Source organism: Phyllostomus hastatus, unplaced genomic scaffold, assembly GCF_019186645.2.
Source record: "Phyllostomus hastatus isolate PE091 unplaced genomic scaffold, TTU_PhHast_1.1 phas_scaffold_345, whole genome shotgun sequence".
Classification (NCBI taxonomy): Eukaryota; Metazoa; Chordata; class Mammalia; order Chiroptera; family Phyllostomidae; genus Phyllostomus; species Phyllostomus hastatus.
Window position 1 is genome coordinate 11950115 of NW_025334024.1, and position 23454 is coordinate 11973568.

The window sequence follows — 23454 nt, forward strand, 5'->3', positions numbered from 1 at the left end:
CTCTCTGCTCTCTTACACATCCTGTTCTGTGGGTGGGGGTCGCCCCAAGGACTAAGACGACTCCCCTCCATCCAGGCCTCCCCACTGCTGGGAGCCCGGACAAAGCCCGAGGAACTGAGTACCCTTCGCCCTGCTCCATCTGCCTGCTGACAGACACACTCCTTCCGTGTGGGAAGGGGCTTGAGAGTTCTCTCTGGGGCCCCCAAATAAACCGGAACCCCATTTTCGGCTGTCTGGAGACGAGCAGGCAGTGCCTGCGAAAGGCTTCCTGCGCCTGCCCCTGCTCCTCCCAGGTCATTTGGCCAGACACCCCCATCCCTCGTTCCAGACCTGTCCTTTGACTTACTGCAGCCCATGGAGGGGCTGGTGCTCAGGCTACAGGCGAAGGTCTCCTCCAGGAACCCAGGTCCCTGTCCCAACTGCTCTGCTGATAGGAGGAAGCCCAGGGCCTGAGGACTTCACCATGGCCAACATCAGCTGTGGCAGACTCCTCCACTGAGCCCCAACTGGGACTTAGAACATTGCAAACATATTCTTTAAGCAGCTGCTACCAACCACGGGAAGTGGAAGTGAAGTTATTCTCATACCACACATCTCCAGGCTATGACATTATACTCCCAGATCTTTTGCCCTCAGTCAGAATCTGTCCACCAGGTGGCGTGCCTCCTGCCTTGGGATCCCAGGCCAGAGCTACTGCCTGGGTTACCTGAGTTGATCCCCTTAAACCCACGAGAGGGCGCCACACACCATAAGCTCAGACACCACAGCAACTGCTGGGGCAGCAGCGCCAGGCAAGCCAGTCTCTAAACTCTCCACCCCCTGCACGTCCCACGGTCTTTTTGTGTGGGACCAGATCCCTCACCCTCTGGCCCCTTAAGAAAAGGAGCTTGGCCACCAAGCAGGAGCACTCTCCTTCTAGCCTCACTCTACGTCCCAAGCTACCTCTCAACTCCTTCCCTGCCTTCCCCTCAACCCCTTCACATCTTCCCATCAGCTGTTCACACCCTGGGCAGAGGCAGCCCATTGTGACTCCTCACTCCTTGGTTTCGGGAACCCTTCTTCTGTGACTTTTCTGTCCCCCAGCTGCCCTGGATCGGAGCAGAAGCTATGCCAAGGGGCAGTGTGGGGCGAGTCTCTTAGCTCCCTCCCCAAACCACCCCACACAGGTCAGCCTTGTGCATTCCACCCGAGACACAGCTCACTAGACCCCACCCCTGTTCAGGAGGAGTGGGCTTCCCCCCTCCGGGGCAGGGGTCCTCTCCGATACGTCTCCCACTGCCTGGCAACCAGTAGGTGCTCAGCAAAAGACCGTTTCCCCATAACTTTTTATTAGGAAAACTTCCAAACACACAGAAGGGTTGAAAGAACAAGTACACTATTCATTAACATATCAGCCACTGAAGAGTCAACAATGAATATTTTTGTCCTATTTGCTGTATTTTGAAGAAAGCCATTTGAAATTAACATATTTCTTGGCATCATTTGCCTACATAATTCACCATCTTTCTCCTAAGAATAAGGACATTCTCTTAAAAACCTGAACATTAAATGCCACTAGGTGATTTTATACCAGTGAGGTGCTCTGGTCCAGGAAGCCCCACAAAGGGAGTGGGTGGAGCCTACCTCCCAGCTCCTCACCATCCCCTCCCCTCCAAGGGGCGAGAGCTGTCCAGATGGAAGAGGACAGATACCAGCTCTACCTGGGACACCCAGGCACCCACCCCACCCCTAGGAGTTGGCAGTCTAGGTCTGAATTTGGAGGACTGCGGTGTGCCAGGTGGGAGTGAAAGTCACTGGGTGGGGGTGTGGTTAACATCAGCCCCAGGAGCCTGGAATAGCACCTGGCATGGGCTCCAGCCCGGTCCCACCTGGCTCACAACCACTCAGTTCAGCCAGGATGCTGCCAAGGACTCCAGGCCTAAGCAACTGAGGTGGGCATACAGCCCTCTGCCTGCAGGCCCAGGGGTCAGACAAGGAGATCTTCGTCAGGGCCAGCTTTGCTGGAGAAATTAAATATAGAACAGGGAGACACAGTTGCCAGGCAGAAGCAGGCGGTGCTGTGAATAGAACAATGCTCTTTGCAGTGACGAGGCTCCGAGGGAGCCTGCTATGCGTGTGCCAGGGGCTTCTGGGCAGACTTCCTGACCCTCACCATGACCTTTGAGCTGCATGGCCTGGTCCCCATGCAAGGAATCTGAAGTTCAGACAAATGAAGCCATTCTGCCGAGAAGCAGGGGAGCCACGTGCGGACAGTGCGGAGTCCATGTTCTAGAGGCTGCCACGGCGATCACTGGTCCCTGGGGTCTCTGCTTCAGGCCTGACTCCAAGACCCAGGCTCAGACCCACGTATTCTTCTCTGGTGTTTCTCTGGACGTGCCGAACGTGCCTGTCCCTCAGCTCACATCTGCCCACCGGCCTGCAACGCCCTTGCAGAGCAGGGGCTTCAAAGAGCACCTGACAGAAGCCGGCTGCAGAACGGGGCCTGGCAGGGTCAGAGCCCACAGGGGCGACAGCATGTGGACGCCTGAGAAGCGCAGAGAAGGTGTGGAGTCGTCTCCCTCCGGAGGCTTCCTTCACAGACTCCGCAGGAGGCTCTGGCATGCCGCTCCGGGAGCCTGCCTGGCACAGGGGCAGAGGCCGGGTGCGCACTGTTACCCACTGCCCTGAGCTTCCTGCCCAGCACGAGCTGTGCCAGCTCCTGTGGGCCCCGTGTGGCTCTGAGTTGGCTTTGCCCCAAAACAGGGCCTGTTTCTGGGCTTCGGTGAAGCATGCCCATGAGTCAGCACTGAGCAACAGGCAGGCAGGACATGGGACCCGGGACGGGAAGGGGGAGCGGAGGATGAAGGGGGGCAGGAGGGTGGGGTGCTGGGCCAACACCTGTGAGAGCCCACATCCTCGCAGCCGCCAGTGGCTGAAGACCTTTGCGGCTGCAGATCTTGCGGAATTTTGTCACAACCACTCCACAGGTGATGGCAGACCGATTCTGTGATGCTTGAGGGTTGGCAAACCTGGGGGGCTGGTGTCTGGCCTGCCACATTCCCTCTGTGACTGCTCTGAGAACCCCATCCCTCCTACAGCCCCCAATGGCACTCTGAAGGAAGGCTCAGGAGGGAGGGGGTGGGAGACAGGGCGTCCAGACCCCATTTCCTGACTGTGCAACACCATTAAAATAAAGTCACACAATGCATCTTTTATTAGACATGATTTTAATACCATATCAAAACATCTTGACTAATGAAGAAAGCTTTCCCCCAAGCTTTGAACAATTTTTAAACATTTTATAAGGTTTTTCTTTGTATTTTAATATATAAATACAGAAACCTATCTTGCATGGGCTGATGCCACGTGTGAACATCGAGGGCTAAAATGTTCTCAAACAGAGTGCCTGAAAACGGGTCGCTGTACACATCCCTTTAGTAAGTCTTCTGTTTGTCTGTTTTAAGTTTTCTGGGGGAAAAAATCCACAAGGGTCTAAGAAAAATGTTCAGGCATTTTTGCAGGACACTTGTGATTGTTAAGTCCTCTGAACTGACCAGAACCAGGAGGGAGGGAAGGAGGGAGAAGACTCGGGAATGGAGAGGGAGGTCTTCCACGGGTTTTTGTGGGGTTTTTTTGGGCAATGAAGTCAAAATCTCAGGGTCCCAAGGGGAGAAAAGTGCAAAACCAAGCCAGAAAAATGGACAAAGAAAACCAGGGCAGAGTGGTCGGTTATGGACAGGGCCGAAATGACGGGCGCCGGGCACAGGGGCTGTGCGTGCGGGCTCCCGCGCCACCAGAACGCGCCCCTGGGGACCTGCTCTGTCACCGAGCGGGCGCTGGCGGGCGGCAGACAGCGATCTGTAAACATCACGGAGGAAAACACCAGTCGACACTAGACTTTTTTTTATGATTTTTTTTTGTAAACACTTTAGAGACAGCCCACAGTGCCTTTCAAAGGTGAACAAGAAAATGCCCTTTCCCTCCTGGGACGAGGGGTGAGGGGAAGGATGGCGGTCGGTTCTTCTCTCCAACTCGTGGCTCATCCAATTCGGTATCCTCAGGGAGAAAGGGAGAACCATCCTCTGGAAGTCAGTGCGGTAGGGGTGCCCCGTTCCCACTGGTGTTCCCCAGCTCAGCTCTGCCCCAGTGTCCGCGGCCTCCGCTCAGGAACAAGGCTGGCTGTCCCTGTGCGGACCACAACACGTCAGCCGTGCTCCCGTCCGGCTGACACCAGCGCGCGCGTGGCCGGCCGAGGCCTGGCAGAGGCGCCTGCGGTTCCGTGAGTCTGGCCAGAGGAGGCACGGGCAGGGCCCGGGATCTGGACTCGCCCCCCAGCGCCAGGCTCCACGCCCTCCACCTCACTCATCCTCGCTGCTGCTTCCCCCCACGCCCTCAGTTTCCGAGGTGAGGGTACAAAGGGCAAATGTCCCTGATCTGTCTGCCGTCGCCAGCTGTTCTGGGGGTTTACTTGGAATAAATAAAATAAACCTAACAAAGAACAAAAGAAAACAAAACAAACAAACAAAACGAGAGAGAGAGAGAGAGAGAGAGAGAGAGAGAGAGAGAGAGCAGAAAAAAGGCCCAAAACCTCTGGGTGTGAGAGGAGGTGGAACCAGGGCTGTGGTTTCCCTGGGGGTCTTGTCTGCTTCCAGTAAAAAGGAAGTGTCAGCCCAGAACTCGGAAGGGACATATAATGTGGGGGACAGGAGAGGACGGTCAGCAGTAGAGCAGGTGCCCTGGGGAGGAAGGTTCCAGAGGGGGAGCATGTGTGCACACTTCGGGGGGGAAGACGCCTGACTGGCCGGCTGTGGAATCCGGGGCCCATGCTCGGGGCGGCGGGCTGAGTCTGGCCGAACCAGCAGCAGACCGCCGACGACTACGCAGAGGACAGCACGCTGTCCCACAGACGGTCTCGTTTCCGAGCGTGAGGTCTGTACGGGGGCGGGGGAGGGGAGCGAGGACCTGCCCCGCCTGCTCAGCAAGCGCGGCGCAGGTGCAAGCCCGGGGTCCCGGGCTCGTGCGGCTTCTCCCACCTGGCACATGCCAAGGGGGTCTTCCTGCACCCTCACCAGGGAGACTCGCCCTAGATGTCTGGAACAGACTGGTCTCTCCCCAAAGAATCCGTGTACCGAGCAGGTTTTTCTTCATAACCATGCAAGGCTGTGTCTCTTAGCCTTCCCCCAACCACACCCCTGCCACAGAACCCCTAACTGGTAAGGTGCTCCCTTCCCCCAGGGTGTGTTAAGGGCAACTCAGCCCCCACCCCCAGGCCCCAAAACCTCGAGCCCAGAGTCCCCCCCCCCAACCCCCGCTCACCTCTGAGAGGAGTCGGCAAGCAGGCCCAGCAGGGTCAGTCCGCCGGGTGCTCTGGACAGGATCTGTTCACTTCGAACCACGAGTCTATGCAGCTGAGGTGGGAGGCGGCAAGGGGACACACGTTACCGCTGACTGGCTGCTCCCTGGGGAACTCGCTCGGAGGGTCAGGGTTCTGAGCAGGGGTTCCCTTAAACCTCGCCTGCGGGGACCCCAGGGGAAAGCAAGCATGTGCCCAGATACCCACTTTCTGAAGCAGGAAGAAGGCAGAACACCAAGGCTGATCTTGGCTCAGCCCGGACAGCCAGCCTGGCACGGTGGGTACACCGGCATCTCTGGATGCTGGAAGGGGGGGGGGGCCTTGAGAGGGATCAAGACCTCACCTGCACAGAGCCCAGGAGGACGGCCGTAGCTACTAGTGACTAGGGGAGAGTGCAGGGCAGCCTGTCCGCCGGCCCGAAGGCTTGAAGGGCAGGAAGAGGGACCCAGACCCGAAGGCTGGCCATCACTGACTCTGGGGACCCGAGAGAGCCCTCTCTTGGGTCAAAGGAGCAGCTTTGAGGGCCACTCCCCAGGTAGTGACTTCTTAGGGGACTCCCAAGCCACCTGGTTCTGTTGGCTGTGCTTGGCAGCCCACTCCGGGCCGCTCCCAGAGAAGGACAGCCCTTTGGCTTAGTGACACTGCTAAGCACAGCCAGACGGGAGGCTGACAGTGAAACCCTGGTCTCCGGTGTTTACAGAAAGAACTGTCTGAATCAGAGAGGGAACAGAGATTGCTCTGAGACAGCTTTCTGATTTGTAAACCAACATCTGGGTATTTTTAAAGACAGGGTCCAGATAGGCAAAATTCTCCCCAGAGCCAAAGGTTCCCTTCAGGTTCTGGTCCGTGCCTGGCCAGGACCCTGGAGCACTCTGTGTGGGCCCGGCCCCTGGCCCCTCCCCCAGGCCGACCTGGAGCCTCCCCTGCCTCGGCTATGTCTGTGTGCCAGGTACCACGGCTGCCCTGTGGCCAGCGGCTCTGTGAGTCAGGCTTTGGAAAAGCCCGTGCGTCAGAATGAAGCTGAGGCTCGAGGAGGCAAGAGCAGGTGGCAGCCACAGGCAGCACAGAGCGTCCTCCCGTCCTGGGTAGGGAGGTGTCTTCTTTCCAGCTGGAAACAAGAACGAGGCCCCTACTGGAGCCTGAGGACAAACCTCGGCCCTGCTAATTATAGCAGCTTCCAGTGCGCGGCCCCACAGGTAGTGGCTGTCCCCGCCTCTCGGCTCTCTGAGGAGAAGGGGGCGTATGCGGGGGCAGCAAGCACACCCCTCCCTGCTGCTCTCTCACATAACCGAGGGGCCTCACCCCGTGCAGCAGCGGGGTCCACGGAGGAAAAAAAGGCTTGGGGAGATGGATGAAGAATGAACCTGCCAAAGAAGGGAAACTTCGGCTCTGTGGGATCCTACGTGTCTCCAATCTGTGGAGCGCCGCAGGGCTCCCTATCATCGCCCACCATCCTCATGGGCCGTCAACTTGGAGCAAAAGCTCCGGCAGTTCGGCTCAGCCCTGTACTCAGCACGTCTGCTGGCCTCTGCCTTGACCCCCCTCACGTCCCGGGGGAGCGGGGACTTGCCCTACAGCCACAGGAGACAGAATGGCTAGTGATGAGGGTCTGCCCGTCTCCCCTGCCCACAGAGAAGGAAGGGGCCCTCTGGGGGCCGGGGTGTGGCTGCGCGGCCCTGCCGCCCCCACGTACCTTTTGTGATAAATGCACAGGCAGGGCAGCCTGGCTATCGTGTCCCCCTGAAGCAGCTCCTCCAGGCAGATCACACACTCACCCGCGTCTTTAGTCAGCACGTCGTCTGCAAAAGGGAACGGGGCCGGGGGAGAGGGTCAGTCCCCGGCAGACAGGTGGCACAAGGCAGGCACGGGTCTAGGACTGGGCGGGACTGCCTGGGTCACTCACAGTGTGCAAGGCACTGTGGGGGACACAGAAGCCCAGGGCGGACCTGGACCCGAAGGCCCTCGCTGCAGACACAAGACACGCATATCACACGTTAATCGTGCAAAGACAAAAGGGAGCCAATCACCAGCAAGTCACCCAGGGTACAGCTAGAGGGCTTGCAGAGGGACAGATGTGTAGCAGAGGCAGCACGAGGCAACCTGTCTCCCCGAAGAGACTTTTCCCCTGAACACACAGGCGGACCAAGTACACTGATTTCTGGTTTGGAAAAACACGGTGACGGCGAGAGTAGGACAGGAGTGTGAGGTAAGCCTGAGTGGAAGACACAGGTGCTCTCGCAAACCCTTGCACATACATGTCAACAGCAGCACTACTCACAACAGCCAAACGGGGAAGCAAGTGTCCACCAACTAATGAATTGATAAACAAAAGTGGTCCCCTGGCATGTGGCTCAGTGGATTGAGTGCTGGCCGGCAAACCAAAAGGTCACCAGTTCAATTCCCAGTCGAGGCACATGCCTGGGTTGCTGGCCAGGTCCCCAGTAGGGGGTGCATGAGAGGCAACCACACACTGATGTTTCTCTCCCTTTTTCTCCCTCCCTTCCTCTCTGTCTAAAAATTAAAAATAAACACATAAATAAACAGACAAACAAACAAATAAATAAAATCTTGCTAAAAAGTGGTATACCCACGCAAGGGAATATTACTCAACCATGAAAAGGAACGAAGAACCAACACATGCTACAGTACGAATGAACCTCAAAAATGTGACACTAAGTGAAAGAAGGCAGACCCAAAAGGCCACCTACTACAATGATTCCATGACATGGAATGTCTAGAACAGGCAAATTCGTCGAGACAAAGTGCAGACTGGGGCCAAGGGCAGGAGGGAGCGAGGAGTGACTACTCAACAGTAAGAGTTTTTCCTTTTTGTGTTACGAACGCCTGACATGAGATCTGCTGTCTTAACAAACTCCTAAGTGCGCAGTGCAGTCTTAACTAACTACAGGCACGAGGTTGTACAATGTCTCTAGGACTGACTCACCCTCCGTAACCGGGGCTTTATCCCCCCCCCCCCAGGAGCAACGCCCATTTCCCTCTCCCCTCAGCCTTCAGCAACCACCGCTCCGCTCCTGGTCCTGTGGGGTCGACTATCTCAACCATCACATACAAGGAAAATCACGTGAGACGTTTCTTTTTGGGGTGATGAAAATGCTTGTAACTAGATAGACATGGTAGTGGTATGACACTGTGAATGTTATAAATGCTACCAAATTGTAAAACTCAACTAAAAAAAAAAGAGAGAAAGAGGCCTCCCACCCCCACACCAAAGAGAATGAATGGGAGGAAGCTACTGCATGTGCCCCAGCGGGCCCCAGTGACGCCGTGACCAGAGGAGCCGAGCAGAGCAGAGAGGACACCGCAGCCCAGTCAGCAGCCCTTCACCACCTTCTGCGACGTTCTGGGCACTGGAGACCCAGTGAGTAAGCCACCGACTCAGGACGCAAGGAGCTCACGGTCCAGCAGGAGAGGCTGACCAGGACCACGGAAAGGAACGGCACAGGGACTTCCAGGGAGTCCTATGATGCACACGGGCTCAGGTGTGAGAGGCAGGAACGACGCCTAGTCAGGGTGGGGACCGTTCAGGGAAGGAGGTTCCAGGCGAAGGGAACCGTGTCTGTGCACCTGGGAACAGCGGGAGGCGTGCAGATGCCCGGGCCGTGGGGGCTGGGAGCATGAGACCAAACCCGTGTCCTTGGGTTTCATCTGGTTGACTGACGGGCCCTGGAGACCCACTGCGACCACATCAGGTCCCCGGAAACCGCGGGGGCAGGGCCCGGAAGAGCCCACGGATGGGAGCGCGTCCGGGACGCCTGCACTGGCAGTGGGGGCGGGAAGAGAGGGAGGGTGCGCTCCCCACGGCGGCTGGGCGAGTGACAGGCACTTGTCACTAAGAGGGGAAACGCAGGAGGAGGAAGAGAAGCACGGGGAGGAAACGGTGAATTCAGAGCTGGGTGGGAGGTGCGGGCCAGGCATCTGCCCTGGGGCACGCTAATGGAAATGTCTAGGAATCTGTTCGTCTGCATCTGGGGTTTAGAAAGAGATGTAGGTGATAGGTCATAGATGTGACATAAAGCGACAGTCTGGGAAGAACGCTTAGATTGAAATACAAAGGAGGCAGAATATGAACCTTAATATCCGAAAGGCCGGTGAAGAGGCGAAGTACACTAAGGTTACCCAGAAGGCCTCAAAGCCACAGGAGAAAACCCAAGAGGGCAGGGTTACGGATGGGAAGAAAGGAAAGCTTAAAACAGGGTCAATCCTCCACGACTAAGATTGTAACTGTTCGTGAACGTTGTCCGTGAAACATGCTAAGATTTCGTGTGTGTGTGTGTGTGTGTGTGTGTGTGTGTGTGTTCCCATGAGCCTCATGATCTCAGTAGCTCGGCAGGGCACACGGCAGCGCTCCCACTTTGTGAATGGAGACACAGAGACCAGACGCCTTGCCCAAGGCGGATGGCTCAGGAAGGCTCCCTCCCTCGTGCAGGCCTGGGCCCCTGACTGGTGTCCTCCCCCAGGGCTGTTTCTCTGTGCCCGCTGATTACTCGGGTGGGGAGAGAAACATCTGAAGCCAATAAAATGAGGATTCTTCGAGGCCCAGAAGACTACGGTGACCCAAAGCCCCTCACCAGGAACTCCGAGGAAAAAGCCCAAGATAAAGCGGACTCAGTACGTCAGTTCCCAAGCTCGTGAGTCACGCACATGGAGACGGGAGAAAAGCCACTCTCAGCTTCTTGGCCACCGGACAATCTGTGGTCATTTTGCTGCCTGTTAACCCAAAGGCGCTTGAGGCCCCTGGGATGGGGCTTGGAGCCCGACCTTGCAGGGAGGCCAGCAATGTGTGCACCCAGCGCAGGGCCGGGTGCGGCCCCTGCCCAGGGTGGGAGGCAGGAACTTGCCGGGGTGGGTCGAGTAGAACTGCCCGTCCTGACCCTGGGGCCCTGGAGGTCAGCAGCCCCCAGGCGTCTCTGGGAGCCCAGCAGGGGAGAGGAAACGACCAAAGCTGAAGCTCGGCTGTCAGCCGGGGTCCTACGAGAGTTCCACACCCTCAGGTGGGAGCCTGCTGCCCGCTGGGGGAGGGCCTCACGGCACAGAGCCAAGGATGCTGCCTGACCTGACGCAGGTCGAGGCCACTCTGCAGATGGACTCACATGCCCCTCGGCATCCCTAGGTCCCCAGAGGAGGGGGCTCAGCCAGTGCTTGTGGATGAGAATGCAGGAACAAAGCGGTGCTTTCTGCCTTCCTCTCACTGCCGCCCAAACCCCTTCCGAGCCTCCCGATGTCCTCAGGGAGGCCTGTGTGACTGGCTGAGGGGGAGTGTGGACGTGTCTGGCCAGGCTGGGGCTGATGCTAAATGATGCCAATGCCTGTTCCTCCAACCAGGCCAGGGAACCAAACTGGTGTGACAGGCAAAGTTCTCTAGACGCAAATTGGGATGCCCCCAGAGACGCTGGTGGTGGCAAGGAGAGGGTGGGAAAGCCCAGAAAGCTACAGATACATTTCTGCCACCAGCCAGGAGGGAAGGCTGATAGTGTGCAGCTCACAGCAGTAGCTAAGCGTGGGACTGTACATAATACATTTTCCCTTGTGCCTGACGGCAGGCAAAGCCCTCCCTGGTAGGAAGGGAGGTGGGGCCAGAGGGAGAACCCCCAGCAAATGCCTCGGAGACACAGACTCCACCCCCTGGCCTCATTTTCAGCCCAGGTGCGGGGGAGCCTGCTCGTGCAGAGGTGCTGGTCTGGTCCACTGGGAGGCAGGAAAGGGCAGTGCCCAAAACACCAGGGCTTGCCAGTTCCATTCCTGGGGAATCCCTAGGCAAAGGGGGATTTCTTTAAGCAGAGAGAATTTCCCTACCCAACACCCCAGGACAGTGAGGCGTGACCCAATTGCTTTGGCTTGGTGAGGGGGGCTACTATGATGACCACCCAGAGGAGTGAGCCAGTAAAACTCAGGTCCAGAGGGCTGCAGTCACCCCGTTCAGCACCCTCCTTGGCCTCCTTCCCTCTCACCCACTCCTCATTCACCCAGCAGCCCGGCCTGCCAATCAGCAGCTGCTGGGAACGCCCTCCTCCCTGCCCTCCTGTAGGAGGGACACCAGGACAGACACCTCTGCAGCCAGACTCGGCAGCTGCTACACAGTATCTAACAAGAGCTCCTGTCCCCCCCAGACCCAAGAAAAGGCATTCCCATCCCAAATACAGGGTCTCGGTAGACACCGGCCAAACAAGCACCAGTTCCCCACATCTGCTGGCTTGGCTTCGAGGAAACTAGCAGCAAGCTTTCCTGCTTTTAGGGGAACCACATTCCCCAGCCTTGAAACCCTGTGCGACATTCAGCGTTTCAAGAGCCCTGAAGTTGAGGACAATGACCTCTGGCAGACAGGAGGGGAGGGCAGTTAGGACCTGGAAGAAGCAGGGCATGGGGTCTGCGCCCCCAGACAAAGCTGAGAAAAAGAGAGAATCTTCTGAAGCTGCTCCTCCCAGCACCACCAGGCTCCCCTAATACTGCAGGGAAGGAACCTGCCCACACCGGGGTGTCCCAGGGCCAGGAGGCTCTGGCTGGCCCGGGAACCAGGGCTCCCTATGCTTTCAGGGGGCAGTCGGTCATTTGTTATGCCCCTCCCCTCCCCTGTATTCGCCTCTTCTGTTCACAACATCAGGTCCCCCACCCGAGGCTCGCTCTGCCAGATGAGCAACCTGTTGGCCAAAATTTGAGTGCATATATTCTTGAGCTCCCCAGTCTCAGAACCACAGACAGCTGTTGGAAAGGGAGGAAAATTAAAAGGACCATTTGAGCTGACCACATTTACCCACAAAAACGGGCCCCTCCAACTCCCTCTGTATCCCCTAGGAGCCCGGGCTCCAGAGCCGTGCGGGAAGGGGACACTGGAAGGGGACACTGGGAGGGGACAAGGAGGGATGTGACACCCAGTGCCCCAGGGTCTGGCGTGCCCCTGCCCCCCAGCAGGGGTTTGCACCGAGTGCAGGCTACTTGTCCGCACATTTCTCTAGAGCTCTGGACAAACCAGTTGAACTAGTCTTGCCTTCCCTAAATGTCTCTGTGTGTGTGTGGTTTGTTTTTTTTAATCTGGCAGATGGCTACTGGAGGCCTTCCAACCCACGCTGAGGCCAACCCTTATAATAAGAAAAATACTACTTTCTATCCTTCCTCATTCAGGAGGTTTCTACTTCTTTTCCTTTGGTGGTTAACTAAATTTCATCTTATGTAACCACTGTAAGTTTTCTAAAAAATTCCCCAATCGATGCCAGCAACTACAGAAAGTGTGTGTGTGGGTGTGTGTGTGTTTGTGTGTGCTCGCACGCGTGTATGGGAATCTCCGGGGGGGTGGCCAGGAGTTCTAGGGAATCTTCCTCAGAAAGCGGCACTTCTTCCTCCATCCGCCAGCAAAGCCTCGACCTGCCCCCTTCTGGAACGATTCTGAGAGCTCTGTGCTTCACAGACTCTTTTCCCTCACGTTGTTTTTTAAACTGGAAAGATAAAGTGAAGCCAGGAGGTGGGGATGATAAGAAGCCATGGGTAAAGTATGTCACTGACGAACCCCAAACGAACGCCGAGAGTCCTGATGGGGGCTCGGCCCGAGGGCCCCGAGCGGCCCCTGAACGCGAGCAGGCCCCGGACCGGCCCTAGGGACCGCCGCGCCACACACAAACCCCAGGGGGTTGCCGCCTTCTGCCCTGGAAGGTCTGGGAGTCTTCGGAAAAGACCATGTGAGGAGTCCAGCCACAGGCCTCCTTTTCCCGTTGACAGCGCACGCAGGGGGGCCCGACCGCTGTTCCCAAAGCACCTCCGTCACCCTCTGACGAATCCCACAGAGAGGACCCGTGCAATATGCCCTCTCTTTGCTTTTGGCGGCAAAGGAGATCCTTGAGTGTAGTCTCCAGTTTGTTCACACACACACACCCTAAGGAGGTGGCTTTTCCATGAGAGGAGGAGAAAAATGGGACCAGAATGGGAACAGCCACAGTAACGTCTCAGGTTGCTTGGCCAACCTCCTTGTCCTCTAAGGGGACTGGACTCTCCCCCTGAGTGCAGGTGACCGGTGCTCGGACTGGGCTGCCTGCTCTCCTAGGACGCGACGGTGAAAGGAAAGGGGGACCCTTCCCCAGGGCGCGGTTAGGCAGAGACTGATGGGCAGCGCCGGGCAGCTCTCGGGGACAGAGCCCCAGAGAGCCCTTCCCCGCGCCCCGAACGGGGCCAGCGGGTGCTCCGTTCTCAGGCGGCCTCCGGGGCGCTCTGCCCTGCACCGCTGCCTTTGCAAAGTCCTCCCGGGCGACACCGAGAGCCCAGGCCGCTCGGGCGAGCCCAAGCGGAGGCTGCTCTGTGTTCTGATGACACAGGCAGAGTCTGCGGAGACCGCGCTCAGCAGCCCACAGGACAGAAAGCGGCCTCCATGGGGGCTCTGCACACCGTGGAAAAGCAGCGGGCCCGGTGTACGAGGCCGTGGTCGGGGAGCAGTCTCCTCTCGGTCCGCGGTCCCAGGCCGAGGGCAGGAACGGAACGAGGCAGAGCTGGAGCAGCCTCCAGGGGGCGCACCGACAAGTCCACCGGGAGGTCCCGCATGCGTGCGTGAAAACAGCGGGACAGGGAGAGGCGTCCCCGGGGGAGAAGAGGGTTCCCGGACACTGGGAGAGTGTGAAGGGAGAGAAACGCTAGGGACAGAGGCAGGGCCACAGTCTCCCCTGTGGCTGGCGGCCCTCCCCACAGCGACGGCTACCAGACCGCGTGTCGCTGAGACAGGAGGGAACCGGCCGCCCGCCCGCACCGAGTCTTCTGGCGGAGCAAGTACACGAGAGATGAGACAACAGTAGGACGTGTTTCCAGGAGAACCAAGCGGAGCAGAGTCGTCGGGTTTGTTTCACAGGAAAGATCTGGACTCAGCAGGCCTCCCCGGGATAATGCTGGGTGGGGGGAGGAGTGCATGGGGGTCTGAGGAGGGAGGAGCCTGTAAAAAGGCCACCCAGGGAACTTTCACCATTGGGATGGGGACGGAGCAACCCAGGCTCACCTCCCGTCCAGGCCTCAGACGCTCTGAGATGTCACAGAACTCGCTTCCTAAGCACTGCTGTGACTTGAGTCCCAGACAGTGGGCCCAGAGCCAGGGTCGGGGCGCACCCCGCTAGATCCAGTGCCTGTTCTTGTGGAGGACACAGTCCTCTGACGGACGTGGTTTGGGGACCAGATGGAGCACGTAAGAACAGAAAACCAGACTGCCATCTGCAGCGCAGGGCGCAGGGGCCAGTCCGCTCTGCAAAAGGATGAGGAGAGGCCCACGGACGGGCTCGCCTCTTTCAGGGCTACTGCAGCTTTCCAAGCACTGACCATGCGCCAGGCTCTGTGCCGAAGGGTTGTGTACATGTAACATCTGCCTTACTTTATTATGACAAAAATCCTATGGAACAGACACTGGCATCCCCATTTTGTGGGCCAGAAAACCGAGGCTCTGCTAACTAAGCAACTTGTCTAGGATAATACAGTCAGCAAGTGGAAGAGGCAGGCTTTGAACTCAGATCTGCAAGGCTCCAAACCCTTACCCACGCGCACCAGGCAGATGCCGACACCCCTACTGTCCAGAGGTGCCATATCACGAGGATCCGGGCTTCAGGAACCCCTGGCCTGGTTTCCCACCCCCTGTGTACTCGGTGCTCAGCCCGGAGGCGGCCTCCACGCCAGGAAGCGGCGCGGCCCTGGTGGAGCGACCAGGAGGCAGCTCGGTGCTTTCACTCCCTAAAGGGTGCCCACACACTGCACTCAGTCTTTCTCGGAGAGTCGGGGCTCACACGCTCCATGCGACCTCTGGCACAAACTCCCTGCCCCCGCCCCGGAGAGAGGTGATACACCCTCTGGACCCTCTGCTGTCGGGTGTGAGAATGGGCAGGAGCTGTGTCCACCCAGTCAGGGGTCCGAGGAACCAAGGGGTGGGGAAGAAAGGGCAGAGGGACTGAGTGACCCAAGAGACTTCCTGGCACCTTGGACCTGACCCCTGGGGCCTTCCTTTCTTGTCCCATTCTTCCTCCTCGCTGGCCAGTGTAGTGAGACTTCCTGAGTAGCCAGGTCTCCCATCACCACTGAGGAATTCCTGCTGGAAGGCGGATGGAAACGCTGCCCAGAGCCACATGGGGTGCGGAAGACCTTCGCTCAGAGGCTCCCGGCCGAGCCCTTACCGTTGTAGGAGAGGCGAGGTTTGCTCAGACACATTATAAAGTGCATTTCCATCTCATCGGAAGCCACAGACTTGGAGCAAATGGGGCACTTGAAACCTGAAAAAGAGGAAAATGGGATGAAATGTTTTCTCCAAACCAAGTACATTCATTATAAATGCGGACAGTCTTAAATGACAACGGCCATGTGGCCCAGAGTCGACACGGAGAATTCAAACCCAGACACATCCTGGAATTGATTTCTCCTTCACTAAATCACCCCCAAATTTGTTATTTTATCACAGCTCCCGACTCCCATTTTTTCACTAGTGCTCCCCCAGCCATACGCCCCTCGTGTAGTTCATCAGCAGTCGCTGACAGCTGAGTGGAGTTCTATTTTCTTTTGGGCCCCTTCCCAAGGAGGGCGCTGGGAATAGGCAGGCATCGAATGCGGGCAACTGAATCATCTGAACAGCAGACCACTGGACACCCTCCCACCGCACTCGGCCCACCACGTGGCTGGGCGTCCTGTGGGGGGAGGGGGGAAGTCCCGCTGTCATCGGCACTGCCACCCCTCACCCGGAGCACCTACGCCTCCCCCCGCGGCCAAGGCAGCTGTCTTCTGACAGTGTGTGGGCAGTGGGGTGGCCCGCCAGGGCGCTCCCGAATGCCACACGTGCCTTGGCCATACGCCACTGAGAGTAACAGCTGTGTCACAACCCCAGGCGAACACAGGGCTCTGTTTCCGAGTGGAGACTGCTTCCATGGCCCGGGGGTTTCGTCAGAACCCTATCAGCACCGGGGATTTCGCTGCAGACTCTCCTGAGCTCAGCTCCACGGAGCAAACACGTTCCTTGATTTATCTTTGATAAACAATTTTTAATGGATAAACACAGATAAACCATTTCCAATTTCCTCCATTTTACTTTTATTGAAATTGTTTTCGAATGGATTCTTTCCCATTCTACCAAAAAAGATCTGACACTGTTAAAGAGTTATTGTTGTGAAAATCTAGCTCTTGTTAGTTTTTAGTCAAAGTGTTCCACGCGCAGTTTTACTGGATGCTGGTAACACGTATGAGCAACATTTCTTATGAAACAGATACAAGGCTGAGGGTGCGTGTGGACTGTTCACTGCTCCAGGGCGGAGGCGAACTCCTCCCCTGCACTGGGGTCTTCCCTCTCCCTGCAGCCCGGGGGGCGGGCTGTGTGGGAAGCCCCAGGCACTGACAGTGGGCGCTGCGGAGACAGGAAGCCAGCCCACTCCCACATTCCATGCAGGTCACAAGCACTCTGCTTCAAGTCTTCCCCAAACCCTCCTCTCCCTTCAGTGACAACTCTGTGAACTACAGGACCAAACAGAAAATCCAGGGTCTGCTTTAACACGGACAGAGTGGGCTTTGGAATCTGGGGTGCAGACCCGGACCCCTGACACACTTCCTCCAAGATCCTCAGCAACTAAGCATCTCAGCTGAAGAGTCTGAGAAGTGCTACCGACCCGAGGACTCTGGCCAAGCTTGGAGAAAGTGCCGTATTTGCTGATCTCTGTGTGGGTATGAGTCCATTAATAACAAAACCAGAAGGCTGAAAAGAAACACGGTGGGAAGGGCCCATGCCTAGTTTTCAGGCAAAATTGCATCTCAAATGTGCCAGGCTGGATTCTTTCCTAATCCAGTTCGGAAATCTGCACGCGTGGTGGGCAGGTGAGCAATACACCCGAGTCTTGCAGAAGGAGGGTGTCCTCACATCCGACCTCATCATGCCTGTGCCCTGCGAAGAAACCTGTACTTACAGGAAACACCTTCCAGGGTGACCAGCCATTATGAGATTGCCTCACCTTTTGTTCTGACTAAAAATACCATAGGTTTGCAACAGTTTAAGTGACTACAGGACACTTCTACTTAAAACTTGCTAAGTCAGCACTCTGTCTGCCGGCTGAGTCCCTGGGAAATGTTAAAGTGATTTGTCACTAATAAAAAGCCTCACACTTTCTTCACGTTCCTGGTAACTTAGAACAGATGCATGGTTATCAGTCCCTGCACCCCAACGGGATTGTTTGGGTGAAGGAGAGGGGGCGAGTTACAGTTATGGGGCTGGGAAGTGAGCCACCCAACCAGATCTACAAAGGAATGTCACTGAACATTTACGTCCTAGAAAAAAACAAGCTGAGACTCAAAGGTTTAGACCAGTCCCTCATTGTACAGATAAAGAAAGAGAATCAGTCAGGCCATCAGGTCAGACTAAGGGAGTGGGGCTGAGACTAGAATCAGATCTCTTAGCTCCCAATCGGAAGTCCTTTCCACCAGAGGAAAGTTGTTCGCAGGTGTGATACTATGATTCACAATAAGAAATAAATACTTGGTCTTTGTCCCATTTCTGACACAGAGCTTCTAAAACTCCTGGAATTTCCTAACATCCCAAGATGAGTAACATTTGGTCTTTTGTCATCGGTTCCTGAAATAGCTCCCGAGCCATAGCTGACGTCATAAACAAGCCTTTTTCAATCACCCCAGGGTTTATATGAATGAAGCGACTTGTGGGCAGTCCCTCAGTCAACTAAGGATAGGGGCTGGCTGCCAGGGGATCCCCCAGCGGGTCAGAGGGCTGGAACGCTGAGTTCCACCCTGCCCCCCGACCGCTAGGGAGGGCAGAGGGGCTGGAGTTGAGCTCAACCACCAATGGCCAATGATTCAGGCATGGCTGTGTAATGGAGGCTCCGTAAAAATCCAAAGGGACAGCGTTCCGACAGCTTTCTGAGCTGGCGAACAAGGAGAGATTCGGGGAGAGTGGTACCCCTGGGCAGGGCTCGGAAGCTCCGGGCCCCTTCCCCACACCTGCCCTGTGCATCTCTCCCACCTGGCTACTCCTATCCCTTTATAATAAACTTGTAATCCGGGGGTTAAATGTTTCTCTGAGAGATCTATGAGCTGCTCTAATAAATTAAGTGGAAGTGAGGAGGGGATGGTGGGAACCTCTGGTTAACAAGCAGCTGGTCAGAAGCACAGGTGACGGCAGCGTGGGCTTGTGACTGCTGTCTGAAGTGGCGGGAGGCAGTCTTGTAGGGCTGAGCCCTTGACCCGTGGGATGTGATGCTATCTCCAGGCAGGCAGCTTCAGAATGGAGTTAATTGCTAGGTGGTGCTGGGAAAACATGCCTCAGACCAGGGGTTTCAGAGAGAGGTGGTTTTGGAGGGAGTGCCACTGTAGCAGGGAGAGGTCATACCTCTGGACTGGGGGCAGGGGTACGGCTCGAGACAGAACTCGAAGTCTGCAACGTAAGTGGGAAATGCCAGAACGTCCTGGGTTTTCGGGCCCGAAGACCTTGGCAATAATCCACCCTCCCGGGCCTCAGTTTCCTCATCTGAAAAATAGTTGCTTACTTTGTTCCTGCTAGAAGCAAATGAGATGAGAAACCTGAAAGCACACTGAAAAGCAGCTCATCGAATGTGTGTGGAACACTCACCATCACACACAGGAGCACTGGACAAGGAGGAGGGAGCAGCAGGGCTGGGGGAAGGCCCTGGCGCTGAGACGGGGGTGATGGAGCACTGGGCACACAGGCCTTGACCACTGTGTACACTGTGCCAGGGGCCCCGGCTGGCGCGGCTCGGTGGATTGAGTGCCGCGCTGCAAACCGCAAGGTTGTTATTTCAGTTCTCCGTCAGGACACATGCCTGGGTTGCGGGCCAGGTCCCCGGTTGGGGGTGTGTGAGAGGCAACTGATGGACGTCTCCCTCACACATTGATGTTTCTCTCCCTTTCTTTCTCCCTCCCTTCCCCTTTCTCTAAAAATAAATAAAATCTTTGAAAGACAAGAAAAAAAAGTGTGCTGGGGGTAGGCAGTGAGTGGCCATTCTTGCCAGTCCTGCCTCTGTTTCCTTTGAACTTCCAGAAGGTGTTCTGGAACCCCATGGTGGAACCATGGTCCCTGTTTAACCTCTACGGCACCCACTGACGACACCAGGTCATGTTTATTGAGCCACTACTATGAGCAGCCACTGGGCTGCGGGCTGCATACGTCTTCTCATTTACAAAGTGTGACGGGGATACTAAGGGTGACTTTATTTTGCAGAAGAGGACATCAAGGTATGTCACTCGCCCGAGGCAAAGAGCCACGGAGCCAGGGCTGACACGCAGCGCCCCGGAAGTCTGGCCGCCCAGGATGGGCCTGGAGCGCCAGGCTGTGAGACTGGCGGACGAAACGGTGCACAGCAGAAACCACCTAAACATGACAGACACGCGTATGACTAGACACCGATCTCAAACCACCCATGTTGCCCCGGTTTCTCCCGGCGAGCCCCGATCCTGGGTCCTTCCATAAAGGGAAACGATGAATAATTGTTTCTGGGAATTCTGTTAGCATGGCAGGACGGAGTTCTGCTTTTCACTCGGCAGGCACACGAGCCTCCGACACTGCTTGCAAGATGCTGAGTTTGGAAATCACTTTTTAAATGGAAATTCAAAGGCAAAAGTTAAGGAAATGGAAAACCATGGAGAGCTAAGGGGGAAAAACTGATGTCTTTCCCACATTCTGTCCTGAAAGCTCAGAGGGCGGTAACGGTGGGTCCCACCACTCTCCGGCCCAGCCTTCCCTTGCATTGCACGGTCACGGGTCGGCACCAACGGCCCCACGGAGTGGCAAGTACCGTGATCTTCAGGAGCTATCCAAAGGTTACGATATCTAGGAAATTGATACCACTTTGGGAAAAGTCCAAATCAAATTAAAATCAGCCCCAAAAACAAAGATAAACCAAAGGTCTGCAAAGTCATCGAACTGACATGATTGTGTTACATTTCACGAGACCTTCGTCAGCACCGAGGGAGAACGTATGAGGCGCCTGATTTTCCCGAGGAAGTGGCAGGTGGAGTCTCTAGGAGACCCCATAACCGCGTCTGAGACTAGACCCTGCCTGTCGCCCTGGAAGCCGGGTGAACAGACAGTGAGAGAGCACACCCAGTCGTCCTCCTCTCTTCGATCTGATTTCCGTTCAGAGGCCCTGCCCTGCACGTGTTGTGGCTCCACTATTTTCCACGCAGGAAGCGAAGGGAGTGAACCAAAAGCCCAGCTCAAGGTTATACCGCTAGAAGAGCCAAGGACAGTTTGATCAGCCAGAGCCCAGCTGCTTCCTGTCTTTCAACCGTGTCCTGCCTGAGTGGAGACTCCTCAGCTGGACCAGGGAACAGCTCCCGAGAGACAACAAGCCTGCGCTTGCCACACAGGGCAGGGTCTTGGCCCATTTTTACTGCCAGGTCAAAGGGTGAGCCCCCCGGTGGGTAAGACCAACAGTGACCCCAAGAACCCGCACAGGGTCATGTGCATGAAGCATCTTCCCAGGTCGGGTTAACCGGGCCCCTTGGACCCTCTCACACGGGCCCTCCTATCGGACAGGGTAACAGGCAGCACGGGAGCAAGTGGCTCGAGTTACAACTCTCCCAATACTCTGCAACATTTATCTTGTGAAATAAATTAAAGTTTTTGTGCTCTGGGGACCACATACTTCTCATTTTGCAAAACTGCAACCTTCTCCTTTAAGACCTGGTTTCTCGGGACTTGTGCTCAGCATGTTGCCCCAGTTCCCTCCCTGACCCTCCCTCCTGTGCTGATGCGCTATTTTAACGCTGCCCCAGTTCTGCCCGTCTCTGGGATCACCTAGACGGAGGAGAATCAAAAGAAGCTACCAGGGAAAATTAAGCCATGACATCCAGACAGGACCTCCTGTCCCGGGGAGGTGGGGTGCCTGTGGACCCCTCCCGCCCAGGGGCTCAGAGACCACCACGCCCAGCACTGCCTCCCTGCTGCCCAGTTCCTGGTGTCCAGCCTGGATCTTCCCCTCTCACAGCCTGAGGGTGCTTAGTGTCTGTAAAATGAGACATGACTAAAGAATTTGATTCAGTGGGATTTATTATACACGTTAGCACCAGAAGTGACACGGGATGACTTTTTTTTTTTCCTGCAGAGATGGGATCCCAAGACAAGGGGCTAGAGGTATCCCATCCTCCTCCCCTGCCCCTTTCTCGCTGAGAGATAACTGGGAACCACTGCAGCCTGTGATCTGCTGAGGTGCAGATTAGCTTCTCCCGGGTAATATTCTGGACCAGGGAAAGGCCCAGGAGTCCTGACTTCTGCCTCTTTCCACACTTCTTTCCTGGACTCGGCCTCCACACGTCTGTTCTAGGGCCTGTGGCTCACCTGTTTCCCAGGAACCACGAACATGCTCATAAGCAGACATTAGAAGTGAACCACAGTGGCAATTAAAAGCAATTTACTATATTAGTGTGTGTGTATGAGGGGAGAAGCTCTCCCCCCCCGCCAAAAAAACACAGGAATTATCTTCTGGAGGACAGACCCCTTGTAGTACAGGCTTCCCCTGCTAGGTGAGTGTTCTAGGAACCCATCTGTATCAGTGTACCTGCAGGTGTTGTTGTGAGAGGCTGTGTTCGGCTGCAGTAATTTTCCCTGAAGACTCTTTATGAGTGTTTGCCCATGTCATGGTGGGTGATTTACAAGCGAACACCCATGCAGCACTGAGTGCTCAGCAGGTTTTGACCAAAAACGACATGACCTCCATGCCCTGGCCTCCCTCCCTGTTCACCTGATCTCACCCTGGGCAACTTTTTTTTTTTGTTTCCTTGGATGAAAAAAGTCCTCAAAGGGAAACATTTTGCTGACGTGGAAGAGGTGAAACAAAAAACAGCAGAAGCACTAAGAGGCATCAAAACCAATGAGTTCAAAAACTGTTCTGAGCCGTGGAAAAAATGTCTCAGTAGGTGTACTGCATCAAATGGAGAGTACTTTGAAGGTAACTGAAGTTTAAACATGTAAAAATAAATACACAATTTTTTTATAAATAAATTCCAGTTTTTTGGGTTCCCCCTCATATGTGTGTATTTTTCTTAACCTATCTATTGTGAGTGAACTTGATGCATCAACTTGACTGGGTCATGGGGTGCCCAGGTACTTGACTGAACATTATTTCTGGGTGTGTTTTTGTAGGTGTTTCTGTAGGAGATTAATATTTGAATTGGTAGACTGTGTAAAGCAGATCGGGGAGGGCACAGAGTGGGGAGGCACCACCCAATCTGTTGAAGACTTGAATAGAATATAAAAAGGAGGAATAGAGGTTTTGGGCTCTGTGCCTCCTTGTGCTGGGACATGGTCTTCTCCAGCCCGTGGACTGGGACGTACACCCTCGGTGCTCCTGGTTCTCAAGCTTCAGACTTGGACTCAAACTAAAGGCCATGGGCTCTCATGGGTTTTCCAGCAGATGATCAGACTTCTCAGCTTCCGTCTTGATTGCACGAGACAATTCCTTGCAATAAATAATCTCTCAATCTCTCTCTCTCTCTCTCCCCCTCCCTCCACACATGCACACACCCACCCCATGGTTCTGTTTCTCTCGAGAACCCTAATACATCTGTTTATTAAAATGCCAAATAATAAAAATGTAAAAGGCGGGTAATATCAAGTGTCGGTGAAAATGTGGAGCAACTGAAACTTTACTTCTCTTGGAGGGAGTTAAAAATGATACAGTCACTTTGGGAGAAGAGCTAGTAGTTCCTTATAAAACAGAACATACATCTAGCTTAACCCAAGCAATTCCTCATCTAAATATTCTCCCCAAAGAAATGAAAACATATGCCTACAAATAGATAAGTATAAAGATGTCCATCACAGCTTTACTCATAAGAGGCAAAAACTGGAACGACCCAGCTGCCCTTCAACAGCACAGATACACAAGCTGGCATAATCACGAACGCAAATACTGCTTAGCAATTAAAAGCAACAAACTACCGATACGTGCAACAACACTGATGAAGATTAAAGAACATGCTGGCAAAGGACACAAAAGAGCACACATTGCCCTGGCTGGTGTGGCTCAGTGGGTTGAGCGCCCACCTGTGAACTGAAGGGTCGCCGGTTCTATTCCCAGTCGGGCACATGCCTGGGTTGTAAGCCAGGTCCCCAGGTGGAGGCATGCAAGAGGCAACCGACCAATGTTTCTCTC

General features: G+C 55.5%; 1 protein-coding gene across 2 annotated transcripts in view; it reads right to left on the bottom strand.

Moving 5' to 3' along the window:
- Positions 1-1400: 1400 nt before the first annotated feature.
- Positions 1401-23454, bottom strand: part of ZNRF1 (zinc and ring finger 1) — an 89867-nt gene continuing 67813 nt past the window's right edge. Inside the window, exons 2-5 of one of the 2 annotated variants that reach the window (XM_045819143.1) lie at positions 15475-15570; positions 7026-7131; positions 5296-5387; positions 1401-2619 (exon numbers count right to left, since the gene is read on the bottom strand). In XM_045819143.1, the coding sequence (XP_045675099.1) occupies positions 5330-5387; positions 7026-7131; positions 15475-15570 (260 nt within the window). In that variant the 3' untranslated portion in view covers positions 1401-2619; positions 5296-5329. Of the gene's footprint in view, positions 2620-3189; positions 4165-5295; positions 5388-7025; positions 7132-15474; positions 15571-23454 lie in introns of those variants that run through there. The other variant, XM_045819142.1, reaches the window with a different exon arrangement.